General features: G+C 48.9%; 1 protein-coding gene across 2 annotated transcripts in view; it reads left to right on the top strand.

The window, feature by feature from the left end:
• The window catches only part of atad2b (ATPase family AAA domain containing 2B), a 78,887-nt gene that overhangs the window by 53,187 nt on the left and 12,566 nt on the right, over positions 1-13,134 (top strand). For both annotated transcript variants that reach the window (XM_056580665.1, XM_056580664.1), the window contains 2 exons: positions 5,140-5,979; positions 7,764-7,936. In XM_056580665.1, coding sequence (XP_056436640.1) covers positions 5,140-5,979; positions 7,764-7,936 — 1,013 coding nt within the window. The remainder of the gene's footprint in view (positions 1-5,139; positions 5,980-7,763; positions 7,937-13,134) is intronic.

Here is a 13,134-nt window from a genome sequence, read left to right as displayed (position 1 = left end):
TCGGGAAGTGCGTCTTGAGTCTCACCCATGCTCACACGCCCCTATCCTCCTGCTGCCTTTTAAAAGTAGCTTGTTACGAAGTGTGTGATTACGAGTAAAGCCATGAAGATCGGATTGATCTGTTTAGCGAGCAGTAGGGGGAAGAGTGTGTTACTAATGATAATGTTTCACTCAGATTCCACCCCTGCCGTTAGACGGGAAGAACCGTGGCTTCCCCCAACCAGGGTACATTAATTATTAATCTGAAGAAGCCCAGCGGAAGCCCTGATTGGTTACTCCTCGGTTTGGGTGTTGGCATTGTGTTAAAAGGGATAATACATAGTTGATAAGGTTCTCTCGTTTTTACTGATCCACAGACATGGCAGCCAAGTCTGGATTGGCCAATGCAATGTTCTTGCATAGGCCAATCACGCCATTCTTTTTTTTTCTTACATACAATTGAATAACAAGCTTTATTAATTTGGTTTCATTTATTTTAATTTCAGCGAATTCCTTAAAACGATCTTTCACACATTAATGATCGGTGTAATTGGACCATTTTGTAAATGGACTATTTTGTAATTGGACTTTTAATTGATATTATGGCATTAACAGTGAGACCTGTGGTTGATGCAGCACAGTTGGTTCGGCCTGCTGGCTCAGAGCTCAGTTTGAAGTAGTTCATAAATCCGGTCATACATCCATGTATGATTTGGAGGAATATGCCCTAGCCTAGAACACTGTATTGATATACTGCCAACAGCATTGTCAGTAATAATTTTGGCCTTGGCTGTTGCCTGTTTTTTGGGTTGGAACTCCTGTATGTAATGAGCTACTTCCGTCAGATACGAGTTAGACCTAGAGGCACTGTTTTGAGATGGCCTGGACCTCCTATTTGCCAGGAACCACTCTATTAAAGGAGAACTTGGCTTTCAATCCCTGTTCAATAGCATACTGGTGGAATCCAGTCTTGGATTTGAATTGAATTTAGCGTAGCCATCGCTTTGAAGATGTTTGCCCCGACACTCAGACTACAGAAGACGGTGCCGCTGTGGCTCTGTTCATTAAACTGTCTGATGCGTGGTAGCCAACTTTGTGGCTTCCCTCCCTTCCAATTATAGAAACACACACACACACAACAAACAGCCTTGTCCCTGCTGCGGCTGCATCTCGCAGTTTATGACCCAATGAGTACCAGCTCAATAGCGAGATGTGTTAAATAAGGCCAATGCCACCGGGCCCACTTGACGTTCCTCTAGGGCATTATGGATTTATACCGCTGAAGTGTCCATCTGTGTCACCGCCGGGCTGATTTGTTTTACCTCATACTTGTGTGTGTGTGTTTGTGTGTGTGTGTGTGTTGGCGCAGCCTTCATGTATCTGCAGGACGTCAGCATGAAACCTTTCCCACAAATGCATGCTCTTTTAATCACCTTAAAGTGCTCTGCCTCCTACCCCATCTATCCCATCTGTCCCCCTCCCTTCGCCTACGCCTCGACATGTCTGCTGTCTGAGGGGGGTCATTCATGCGCCAACAATTTCCATGCATTATTGAAGAACAGAGGATGACGAGCCATTCGGTGCCACTGTGTCTCACCTTTCGTTCCCTGGGAGGGAGGTGGCTTCACTGCTGCAGGGAGGGGGGGGGGGGGGTTGTAGAATTGTGGGTCAAGCGCGGGTTGTGTGCCATGTGAGTTTATTGCGATTGAATGTGTGATTGTACACGACCCTAAGGGGTTAAAAGCAAGATAGGTGTCCAGTAGAAAATGTATTGCCATGATTTGTCCCCCCCCCCCCAGTTATTTTCTTTGTTGAATGCTCGTCTCTGCCTTCCCGGGTTTCATCTTGACAGGAAACATTTTGCTAGGCTCTTTTTCTCCCAGCTCAGCACAGAGAGACAGTCCCCCCCCCCCCCCCCCCCCCCCTTTTTTTACTGTAACCGAAAAGTGTGCGGCAAGTTATGATGAATCATTAGACAAAGAGAGGCGACACGTCGGAATGAAATCTAAATATTGAAGGGCAAATGCAAATTCCCATCAAAACGACGCGGACAGGGCGACGTCGGCGTGTCTCACCTTCCTTTTTGTTTTCCTCCTCTTGCTCTCTCCCCGTCATCTCTGTACTCACCAACCAGCGAGCCAGACATAAATATGCATGCGGCAGTGACACATGAAAAGAGGGAACAGAAGCCGCTCTGAAGGCGCTTACTGTACCCTGGCCGCTTCCCCCCCCACATGTATCCCCCGGAGAGGCGGGCCCCCACGCCACACCCCCGCCAAGGAACTCATCACTCTGCCAGGGGCCTGTCGACCTCATCCCAGAGCGGTCGTCAGGAGCTTAACCGGTCTTCGCGGTCCCTCTCCCCCCTTGGGAATCAGGGGGGGGTTGGTGGTGGGGAGGCCTCTACTGGCCCCTATTCAGAGTGCCTTCGAAAGCAGCCGTCACCATGAGTAGATCGGCTGGTTTCCATATTGGAGCACCAGCTCTGGTGTTGGGGGATGAGTGGGGATGAGCTTTCTTGTGCGTCGCAGATCAAGAAGAAGGAGGAGGAGTGGAAGGGTAGCCTGTGTTTCTACTGCGTCGTCTGTGGTCGTGTTGGGAAAGAGATATTACAAACCCGGCCCGCTCGGGCTCCGGCCTCTAGCTAGGCTTGAGGGAAACCTAATTTACTCCTTCTCTCTCGCCACCCGAGGTGCTTAAATACCTGGCCGGTTTGTGGATTTATGAGATGCTTTAGGCCATATTTTTTCTCGCCACCTCTGAGGTTTTCATATATTCCTTGCACGTGCCTTAATTGTGTTGACCGTCGTCGCTCCCGCGTTTAACCGGCGGTAGCCGCACTCAAGCTTCTGAGATGGATTTAAATACACACTCATAGTTTGTGTAACACGTCGCTAATTGAACAGCGGGCTTCTGCATAATCAGTGTGTTCGCAACGGGGGTCTCTAATGAAATGCGGGCATGCGCGCGCACACTCACACACCCTTGTGGGTTCATGTGTGGTACGGTCTTAATGGCTTGGCGTTGGCCGGTGCCAAGTTGTAGTCCATTAGCTGCGGGCTCATCTGTTTGGACGGGGGGAGAGAGTCACAGGGGGGCCGTCGCTGAAGGAAAGCTCCAAGGAGAGCTGCTCTTATATGCCATCAGGCATTACCACATGACTGATTGTTCTCATGGTCTCGCGTGCGTTTTTTTCCCCGTTCCCGCCCATTGGTCGGTTCCCCTTCTTTATCTGTATTGTTTTTCAGTTTACGCTGCTCTGTCCCTCACCATATGTTCCCCCACCATTGTTACCCGCCCGCCCGCCGCCATTGTTACCCGCCGCTTCCCCGTCCGGTGTCCTCTCACTGGCTTTATTGGGTGGCTGTAACCGCGGGCCGAGTTCGTTGCTAGTTCGTAGCCTCAGTGGCTAAGGCTGTCCAGATGAAAATAAATCATGCCACACGCGTGTGTGTGTGTGCGTCTGTGTGTATTCTTGAGATACAGTCATGACTTCCTAGCAGCACACCAATAAAATCCTTTATGGTGAGTCGTAACCGCCATGATTATGTCGGAGCTGAACTTGTGCCGGGATAGCGTATCGCTTGCGAACGCCATTACACACAACCCCGACCGTCCCTGGCCTTCATATGTCACGGCCGGCCTAATAGAAATGATATTCCGTATAACATGACGTTATACACGTCCTGTTATTTCGCTCTCTCTTAGCGTGGCTCACACCTCGTGCCTGTGGCTCGGGAAAAGTGGTGGAGGGAAGCCGGTCTGCTTGAGTTCCACTATGCTGCGCCTTCCCAGCAGCTTGCACTGACAGTTTCACTGATGGCAGGCTTTACCCGTCATTCCCCCCACTCCCGCCTTCTCCCACCCCCACCAGCCGAGCGGCACCACCCTCCTCCAGCTCCACCACACGCCTCCATCTGTTGTCAGTGTTGACCATGCAGCACTGCTGCAGCATCCCGGCGCCACTCACAAGCTTTTGGCCTCATTCATGTGTCTCCCTCTCTCCCTCTCTCTCTCTCTCTCCCTCTCTCTCTCTCGATCCTGCTCGCTTGTTCGGGGCTGTCGGGCTGTCGGTCTCCCTTGCTTTTTTTTCTCTCTCTCTCAATATCCCACTCCTACTTGCTCTCTCTCTCTCTCTCTCTCTCTCTCTCTCTCTCTCTCTCTCTCTCTCTCTCTCTCTCTCTCTCTCTCTCTCTCTCTCTCTCTCTCTCTCTCTCTCTCTCTCTCTCTCTCTCTCTCTCTCTCTCTCTCTCTCTCTCTCTCTCTCTCTCTCTCTCTCTCTCTGTCGGTCCGTTGGCATCCCTCATCCTCTGCTCATGTGTTTGCTATTTGATTACGAGCGATGTGCCCGCTGTAAGACGCAATCGATATCTAACCTGGTAGGAGCCAGACAGGTTATTTCGCCGTAAGGGGAGACCTTCTGATTGGATGGGTGGGGAGGGGGGGACACCCTCCTCTCCCAAGCCCCCTTTTGTTTTGCTAGACAAGAAAGGGGAAATTGTCAAGAAATCAATTTTGGGTATGATGCATGGCTCTCATATGTGGACGTTTCTGGTTGTTTTGAATTATTTCGCTGTTCTCGAATTGTCTGTATCATAATTGTGTGTGTGTGTGTGTGTGTGTGTGTGTGTGTGTGTGTGTGTGTGTGTGTGTGTGTGTGTGTGTGTGTGTGTGTGTGTGTGTGTGTGTGTGTGTGTGTGTGTGTGTGTGTGTGTGTGTCTGTACACACACGGAAACACGCAAAAGCACAGAAACACACAGAAGCGAACACTGCAATTGCTGCAAACGTACAACCCACTGCCCTAGTAACGGTTTTAATACTCGTGAGCTTGCACACAATTGATTTGCTAAGAAAAAAGAAAGGAATGGTCTTTCAAAGTGAAGCTGACATCTGATTATGCTTCGTAACCACAGGGGTGTATGTGTTGGCGAGAAGTTGTGAGCGGGCAGCTAAATGGCTAGTTATTGAATTTCCTGTCAAGCATATCGAGATACTTGCCTTTTTAATGAAAAAAATGTTTGACTTCAACAATTCTTCTTCGGATTCACGGTCAATTAGTATGGCATAAATGTATCCATACAAAAGGGGAATATCTCTATATATTTTTAATATATTATTATTAAAGTTGTTTTTTTTGTCTTTTTTTCTCACTGTTCCAGACCACTTGAAGCGCAAGGTGCGGCGGCGGCCATTTTGGGGGCGCGGCATCATCAGGAAGAAGAAGATTTACAAGAAAGGCATCGAGGAGGAAGAGGAGGAGCCCGAGGGGGACACCACGGGCCCTTGTGACTCCTGTCTCACGCTGGACGAGGAATCGTCGTGTGACACCATGCCGCCCCAGCCCAACGGCCACCACGCACCCTCCCACGGGCCTTCCACGGAGGAAGAGAGCTCCAACGAACCTCCGGTCGCCCCGCCCACCCTTCTCCCTGCAATCGAGCCACTGGTCGCCCTGCCCGCCCTTCTCCCAGCAGGCGAGCGACCGATCGCCCTCCTCCCAGCGAACGACCCTCCGGCCGCCCTCCCCACCCTTCTCCCTGCAAACGAGCCACCCCCAACCGAGGTCCGGGCGAAGGCCGAGGAGCAGAGCGGCAGCGGGCCGGAGCCCAGGGACGCGAGGAAGGACGCGCAGGCACAGTCCGTCGGTGGCGGTCAAAATCCAACACCAGCAGCGCGGCGGGCTGAACCCAAGCCCGAGACGGACGCCGTGTCTCTGGGCGCAGACGCGAAGGACAAAGGGGACAGCGGAGCCTCAGAGTTGGAGTGCGTGAACGGGGACGAGTCCATGGACAGCCTGGACTCTTCCAGCCCCACAAAGAGCTGCGGGGAGGGGGACACGAACGCGCAGGACGTGGCTGAAGGCTCGGCAAGACCCGGGCGGGAAGAGCAAGGCGTCGCGGCGGAGGCTGGAGAAACTCAGGTTCTGCCCCCCCAGGAAGGGAGCTCGGGAGCGGAGGTAGCAGACGAAGGCCACGATGCAGAGGACTGCGATAAAGAAGGTAACCGGGTTCTGTTTTGTTACACGGCTCACACCCACGGTGGAAGCCTTTTCCATCTAACCCTTTGCGGAATTCAAAGCCGTTAAGCCGCGGAGGTCATTATAAAATAAATTGTGACATTTCTGGTATTCCTTATTTGAGATATTTAATAAAAACCTCAATGGCAAAAGTGTAGGGTAGTTTATGAAATATGTGAGCGGTTTCACATCGGTATTAGGGAGGTTCTTTCAATACTCTGTCTCCTGCTATCGAACAGATATCCTGTAAAATGTATTGCAGTGGGTAATTCACATTACAATGGGCACAGACTTATGCAAGGGCATAATTCTTTTTCGTTGGTTAAACATGTGCGTATGGCCTAATTTGATGGAATTATTTAACCGGAAACATCACATTTACATTGATTGAGCAGACCATCTGTCCATTAGTACACATTTTAAATGCCTGCATTGCTAATTAGCTACAGCAACATATTTTACGGGAAAAAGGAATTCAAGAAACTATGTACTGTGTAAGTATGCAGTGAGCAAAGCCATTACTTTAGATTTTTGCACCACCGATTAAACCCCTTGTGCGTCTTTCATTCAAAAGAGGCAGGTTAAAAATACCCCTAATACAACATTTGGACAAAGTTTGCAATATAAAGACAATATCTCTAAAAAGCAGTTGGCAGCGAAGCCGTAAAAAAATAAATAATAATCCACAACAGATACTTGTCCCGTCAACTGCCCAAAATACAGTAGCCGTGATGAATGGCTCGGTTGATTGTCATCCAGCACTCTTGATTTACGTTTGCTTCTGCTTCTACAATTGAGAGGACATGAATAATGCAATACAAAACGCATTTGGAATAGAAAGCGTCTTCCCTTGGCTTAGCATACTGTATATTTCAAATGGAGACCCCTTTGGGGGCTTAAAAAAGTTATATGCACCTTTTTGTGGAATATGCAATACCACTGACATTTATTTCTTCCCTTTGTATAAAATAACTGCATAGTTTGCAGGCTGTCTCCGACTCTGTCACGGCTTTATTTATTTTTATTTTTTTGTGTATTGCCCATAACCGTTTTCCCACTCCTTGATTGTTAGCCCGGTGCAGTGCTAGTTGGTTATTGAATGTCAGTTAAAGTGTGTGTTCGGGCTGCAGATTACTGGGGTCACCTTAAGGCCTCTGGTGACAGTGGAGGCCATCAGAGTCTAGTGCAACCAGACACAAAAATCGAATCAGTTGAAGCTGTCCAAACAACCGCCAGCTGACAGCTCGTTCTCTGTCTTCCTTCTTCTCCGTGTCTGCGGCTCCTTCTCTCTCTCTCTCTCTCGCTTTCCCACTCTTTCCACGGTCTCCCTTTGTCTCACTGTCTCTCACGGTCTCCTCCACATTTCTCTGTCTCTCGTTCTTTACAAATTGAGCCAGCTCGCTTTGTTTCCAGCCAGGCCTTTTTCTTTGAGCGGTGTAATAAAATGAAGGCAAACAGTGCAGTAATGAAATATTGTGCTCTCAGTGGAGCAGGCTTCAAATAGATACAATGCCACCCATATTGTGCCGCGTTCATCTGGCAGCTGTGCCGTCAGGTAAAGGCATATATTCTTTGAATGCATCCAGTGTTCATGCCGTTCGTTGCTTCAAAGGAAACAGGGGGGGCTGTATACCATTGACGTGTCCTTCATCTTTTTTCCCCTTCCAAACCTCTTCCTGATTCTTTTCGTCGTATTTATTTGCCGAGATCTGCCCCCATTTGCCTCCCGGTCAGTCAAATCATTTCTCCCAACTGATTATCCCATAGGGATCAGCGGGAGACGTCGTACGAGGAGCCAATCAGAACAGATTGTGCAATCTGCAGAGAAAACGGAGGAGACTCCGTTCCACCCTGCACCTTCTCCTCCACCACCACCACCACCACCGCCGCCGCCGCCACCGCCACCACCACCACTAATCATTGACCACCAGCGACTTTCGGTAAAGTATTTGTCTTGGCTTTTATTTTTCATGCTTTCTTCTCTACTTCTTTGGGAAACTAGACCCACAGCAAAAGTTCTCCCTCTGATGATTGTAGACTTGTTTTTTTTGGCTCTGTTACATTATTAATCAAATGTGATTGTAGAAATACCGGAGGATGCTTTTAAATCAGCGGAGGATTTAGTTTTGTCGTCCTACGTCTTGAAATAATTAGCAGACATCTGGGTAGACTTCAAATAGACGAATCGTGAGCGCTTTCATGCAACATTGTGCTCCCTCAAATCCTACAGCACCCATAAAAAAAAGGTTTTAGGAAGTGCTTCAGCCCAGCAAATGATCATTTATGAAACAGATTAGAAACAGATTAGATTACTGGACATGACATATAACTGGATCTACGCCAGGAAGTGCATTGGAATCCAAATCTGCCTTCCCCTTTCAACGATTTAAATAATTACAATTAAAGTAAAACGGTCACTGTTGAGTCGATTAGAGTTATATTGGTAGCCACAGCACCAGCTGTGGTGAATTGGCATACTCTGTTACGGACTAATTAGAACGCTGATTAAGGAAGTATGAGCTATAATCTAGGAGTCTTAACAATATGTTTTTATTCATATTTAGTGCAGCAGGGTTTATGAAAAAAGGTTGTTTGAGTGTCTTTTCACATTAGTTTTTTAATAGAGCGTTTCGCTTTTTTTCTAAGAGAGGCATCATGTGGTGTGAAATGTTGATAGGTGTATTTTTTATTTTTTTGAATCACACATAATTGTAGACTAACCCCGGATCCGAGTGGAAAACCTATCCCACACCATACTTATTAATAATATTAAACGACACCCCGTCCCGAACCCAACGGGCCATATAATCTCAAGTGTTTCCTTCACGAAGATTTATCTTATTATTTATAGCCTGTGTGCCAGGGAAAACCGTTTCACAGTATTGCAATTCCCAGAGAATGCGATCCACTTTTTTAAGTTCAAAGTCTTTCAACAAAGTAGCAAAGACAACCAAGGTAAAGTTTGGATGAGGGATGTTGGAGCGTAAGGTATTGGGAAGCATGCTATCCGTCATTGGCGACTGGCTTTAAGCTTTACCCAGATCTATAGGTCTGCCTTCGAGTTGGTAGTTTCACACTGCCCTTCTCAGATGGATAACTCAAACTTGAAAGGCTTATCCCTTCCATCCGTATACCCCCCCGTCCGTCCCCCCATTTCATCTTCCTCCCATCAGCGTCTCCTCTCTCCCTTGCATCCGAGCAGCGAGGGATCCAATTAAAGGGACCGGGCTTCCTCCGCACATCTCTCAATCAACAGGTGTTTTGTCGCCCGGCAACTTCTGAAAAGAACCCGGGTGCCCATGCCTCAAACATGAGCCTCTTTCCACACCGCTAGACTCCCAGACTTGTTCCAGAGTTGATTGACGTGTTCAAGGCAACGTGAAATGTGTCACGCAGCGATCTAGCTCTTTGCGCAGTCACGCCCGGGTCCCACCTAATACCCCCAGTGTAAATTGGAGCCTTGGCTTCAGGCGGTCCCCTTGACAGCCCCCCCCCCCCCCCCCCCCCCCCCCTCTACCACTGATCAGTCCAAGGGACTTAGGTTTTTGAAGACGTGTCGTGTAATTGCTGTAAAAGAAATGCTCTCCTGACGCAAGCTCGCTCACTTCTCTTCTCTATGCATCAAAGTGACGTCCTGCTACCAACACATTATCTGGTGCCTTCCCTGCTCCCTGCCCCCCTCCCCGCACCATCCCAGAGGGGGCGATCGGGGAGTGCGTTCCTCGGGCCGCTCTCCTTCAATTTCGATTGGCCGGCTTTTGTTTTCGGATCGCTTTCGGTCGGCGCAGTCGCCGAAAAGCTCTGACCGGACGCCCCCGCCACGGCGCCCCCCCCGCCGCGCTAATCTGGGGGCTTATTTGTCGGGGAGAAGCGAGACCGTAAGAGAAACAGATCGTGAAAAGGGACGACTGTGAATAATTGCTTTTTCATCCCCCAGCTTACGGAAACAAATTGAATTTCCGGGGAGCGGGACGAGAGTTGCCGTTTAAGCAGATCTCCGACGGCTCAGTTTGGGCCGGAACGTGGCGGCTTGCGTGTTTAGCCCTGTGAGAGGGTCGCCGTCTCCTTCCCTGCCTGCTCGGCGCCGTCTCCTCTTTTAGTTATATGCATCAATTGCCAGTCCGTCGTGGATGTCTAACTTGATGAAGGGCCCGTGAACCCGCGTTGGACGAAAGAGTTTTTCCTCTTTCACCTTTCCGTAGCCGGAAACGGAAGAGACTTTTAGACTGGTTGGCCGAGTATAGTGTTTACCCCTATTACACTTTGCCGAAGGGACTCATTGCTTGTAAATAAACGTGATTGCCGACGGCGACTTTCGGCGAGGATGATTGAGGATTCCGGGGCTTGTTCCGCTCACCACTGCCAGCACTCTCTGATTCAGATTCGTCTCTTTCAACAATAATCAGGCTGACTGGTCCACAGATGGACTAGTGGAAGCAGTGCTGAAGATTGCAGTCAGAAAATCGGATAACAACGAATCCAATCTGGTCCTCTCCCCCCCAGCCCCCATCTTGCCAAGAGCACACAGATTACTGTCTGCTGTGCAGTTCTCCTTTCAGACGGCTTTACCCGGCTCTGTTCGGTCCTATGCCCGAATGCTAAAAGTCTGCTTCCGCTTGATGTTCGGCTATTACGGCGCGTCAAGCTTTCCTGTGTTTGAGACACCTGTCAACAGAAATGGGTCCATCTTGGCTCGCCATTTCCTCTCATTTTTTAGCACTAATAATAGAGGGCCAACCCTCCATCCGGGTAGCCACTTCCCTGAGTCTCTATCTGGGAAAGAGATTAATGGCGGCGCAGTCGCCATCCCTCTGATCGTCAATAAAAATAGATCACTTTTGAAGTGCTCCTTTCATTTGTATTCATTCGCACTGATGGTCCTGACAGCGTATCTATTTGCATGTAATTGCGGTTATATCTGTGTGTCTGGTTTCGAGTGCAGCCCATCCTGAGAGGCCGACGGAAGATAAGGCTCTGGCAGAGCATGTCTTCGGCCCTCTGTTTCAACTCACTCACTCACTCACTCACTCACTCACTCACTCACTCACTCACTCACTCACTCACTCACTCACTCACTCACTCACTCACAGACACACACAGACACACACATACACACACACACACACACACACATACACACACATACACACACACACACACGTACACACACACACGTACACACACACACGTACACACACACACGTACACACACACACGTACACACACACACACACACACACACACACACACACACACACACACACACACACACACACACACACACACACACACACACACACACACACACACACACACACACACACACACACACACATTCTAAAAACCAAAGCCTTCCTCCTCAATTGTTATTCCTGTTGGCACAATGAAAGTAATAAAGTCGGATTTGTTTTTGTTTATGGTTTTGTCTTTCTTAAATCCCGGGTAATAGTTCAGCAAACAGCAGGAATAATGGATTGAAGAATAATTATCTTCCCTGATTTGCTGTTTGTGTTTGTTTTTGCTCCAATATCTGAGATTCTCAGTAGGGTACATCTCCTGGGGCAATTAACTGATTGCAACCACTTAGAGGACCTTTTATTAGGAAACAGCCAAACTATTCACGTTTGCCTGCTCCATCAGGGAACTCGCGCACCGTCAATGCAGTGACAGCAGGGTGTTCTTACTACCGTGCTTTACTGCTAATTAATTGCAACTGCTTACGTTTAATTCAAATTCTACATCGACCTCCGCCACATTTTCAAGGGCAATGTGGTGGAAGTCGGTCGGTTGTAAGAACGAGGGTTTCGACGGTAAACCGAGGTTCACCCTTTGAACGGGATACACCGGATTGAGTCGCGGTGTAAGTGAGTGTTGATTAGCCAAGCATCTAGTCTCCAGATGCCGAACATGCTATTGAGTTTCTTTCTTCTCACACCACCCCCCCGCTGAATTCAGACACATGTCTCCATGTCATCCGTGAAATGCCACACACAGGCTGGCTCTCGGTGTCAGAAACCCATGCATCATACGGCCATAGACCGGCCAACACGTCTGGTCTGGGGGTAAAAGCCACCGAGCACCACTGCCTTCCCAGGATGCCTGGCTCCATCGCCCTCTCCCCCGGCCTACTCCTGTTTCAATCAGCCCGGCTGAAAGGACTGGAGTGGTATTTTAATTTGCGGTTACACCGCGTTAGCTGTAACAGCGCTGCAGAATCTGATTCCCCACCCCCCCCCCAACTCCTGTCACACTTGTCATGATTGGCCCTGGTCGCTCTGGTGTCACCTTTACAAGATGGGATCTGCATGTTATTAACCAACCGTGCACCGTCGTCGTCACACGTCCTTCTCGTGAACGGGGCACTCTGTTGTCGGGAGTCTTGATTTAGAAAGTAATTACCCATATCGGTGTACGCACAAAATGACACACACAGACACACACAAGGGTACACACACACACACACACACACACACACACACACACACACACACACACACACACACACACACACACACGTACACACACACACACAGACAGACACACACACACATACACACAGACACACACACACACATGCACCCAGGTGCATGCTTGCACACTTTTTTCTTATTATATATATACATATAATTTTGATATGAGACACACACGTAGACACTTTGTCTTACTTGCACAACTTGGAATATTTATAATCCATTCGTTTTGTGCTATTGGAGGAAGTTTCAATGCAGCACCATGGGAGGAGAATGATGGAATTGGGGGTTTAATCATGGGTGTTTGAGGCAGATATGGGAGCCTAATTGTGTCCCTGGGGACTGGGACTGCAGGATCCTTTCTCTTCCTGAATCATACCTCTTTTTTTGTTCCCTCTCAGCAATAGGGGGGGGGGGGGGGGGGGAGTTTGTGCTCAAGTCCACGAAACTTGGGGAAACTGCTAGAAGTCTGGAGACCACTGGAACGTAGGAAACCGCCGTAGCTAAAGAGACTCTTAGAACTTTTGGGGGGGAAAGCAGTGATATCGGTTTTGAACATGGCTTTTTAGCTCATCAGTGGCACGTTTCAAAGCGGTTCCATTAGCTCATCATCTATTTCGGTGGCTCCCGCGTAGCCAACGGACCCAGTCTCAATTACAGAATGTTGT

Source organism: Gadus chalcogrammus, chromosome 21 (genome assembly GCF_026213295.1).
Source record: "Gadus chalcogrammus isolate NIFS_2021 chromosome 21, NIFS_Gcha_1.0, whole genome shotgun sequence".
NCBI classification, from domain to species: domain Eukaryota; kingdom Metazoa; phylum Chordata; class Actinopteri; order Gadiformes; family Gadidae; genus Gadus; species Gadus chalcogrammus.
The sequence above is the reverse complement of the archived record's forward strand: the minus strand, read 5'-3'. Positions and strand labels throughout refer to the sequence as shown.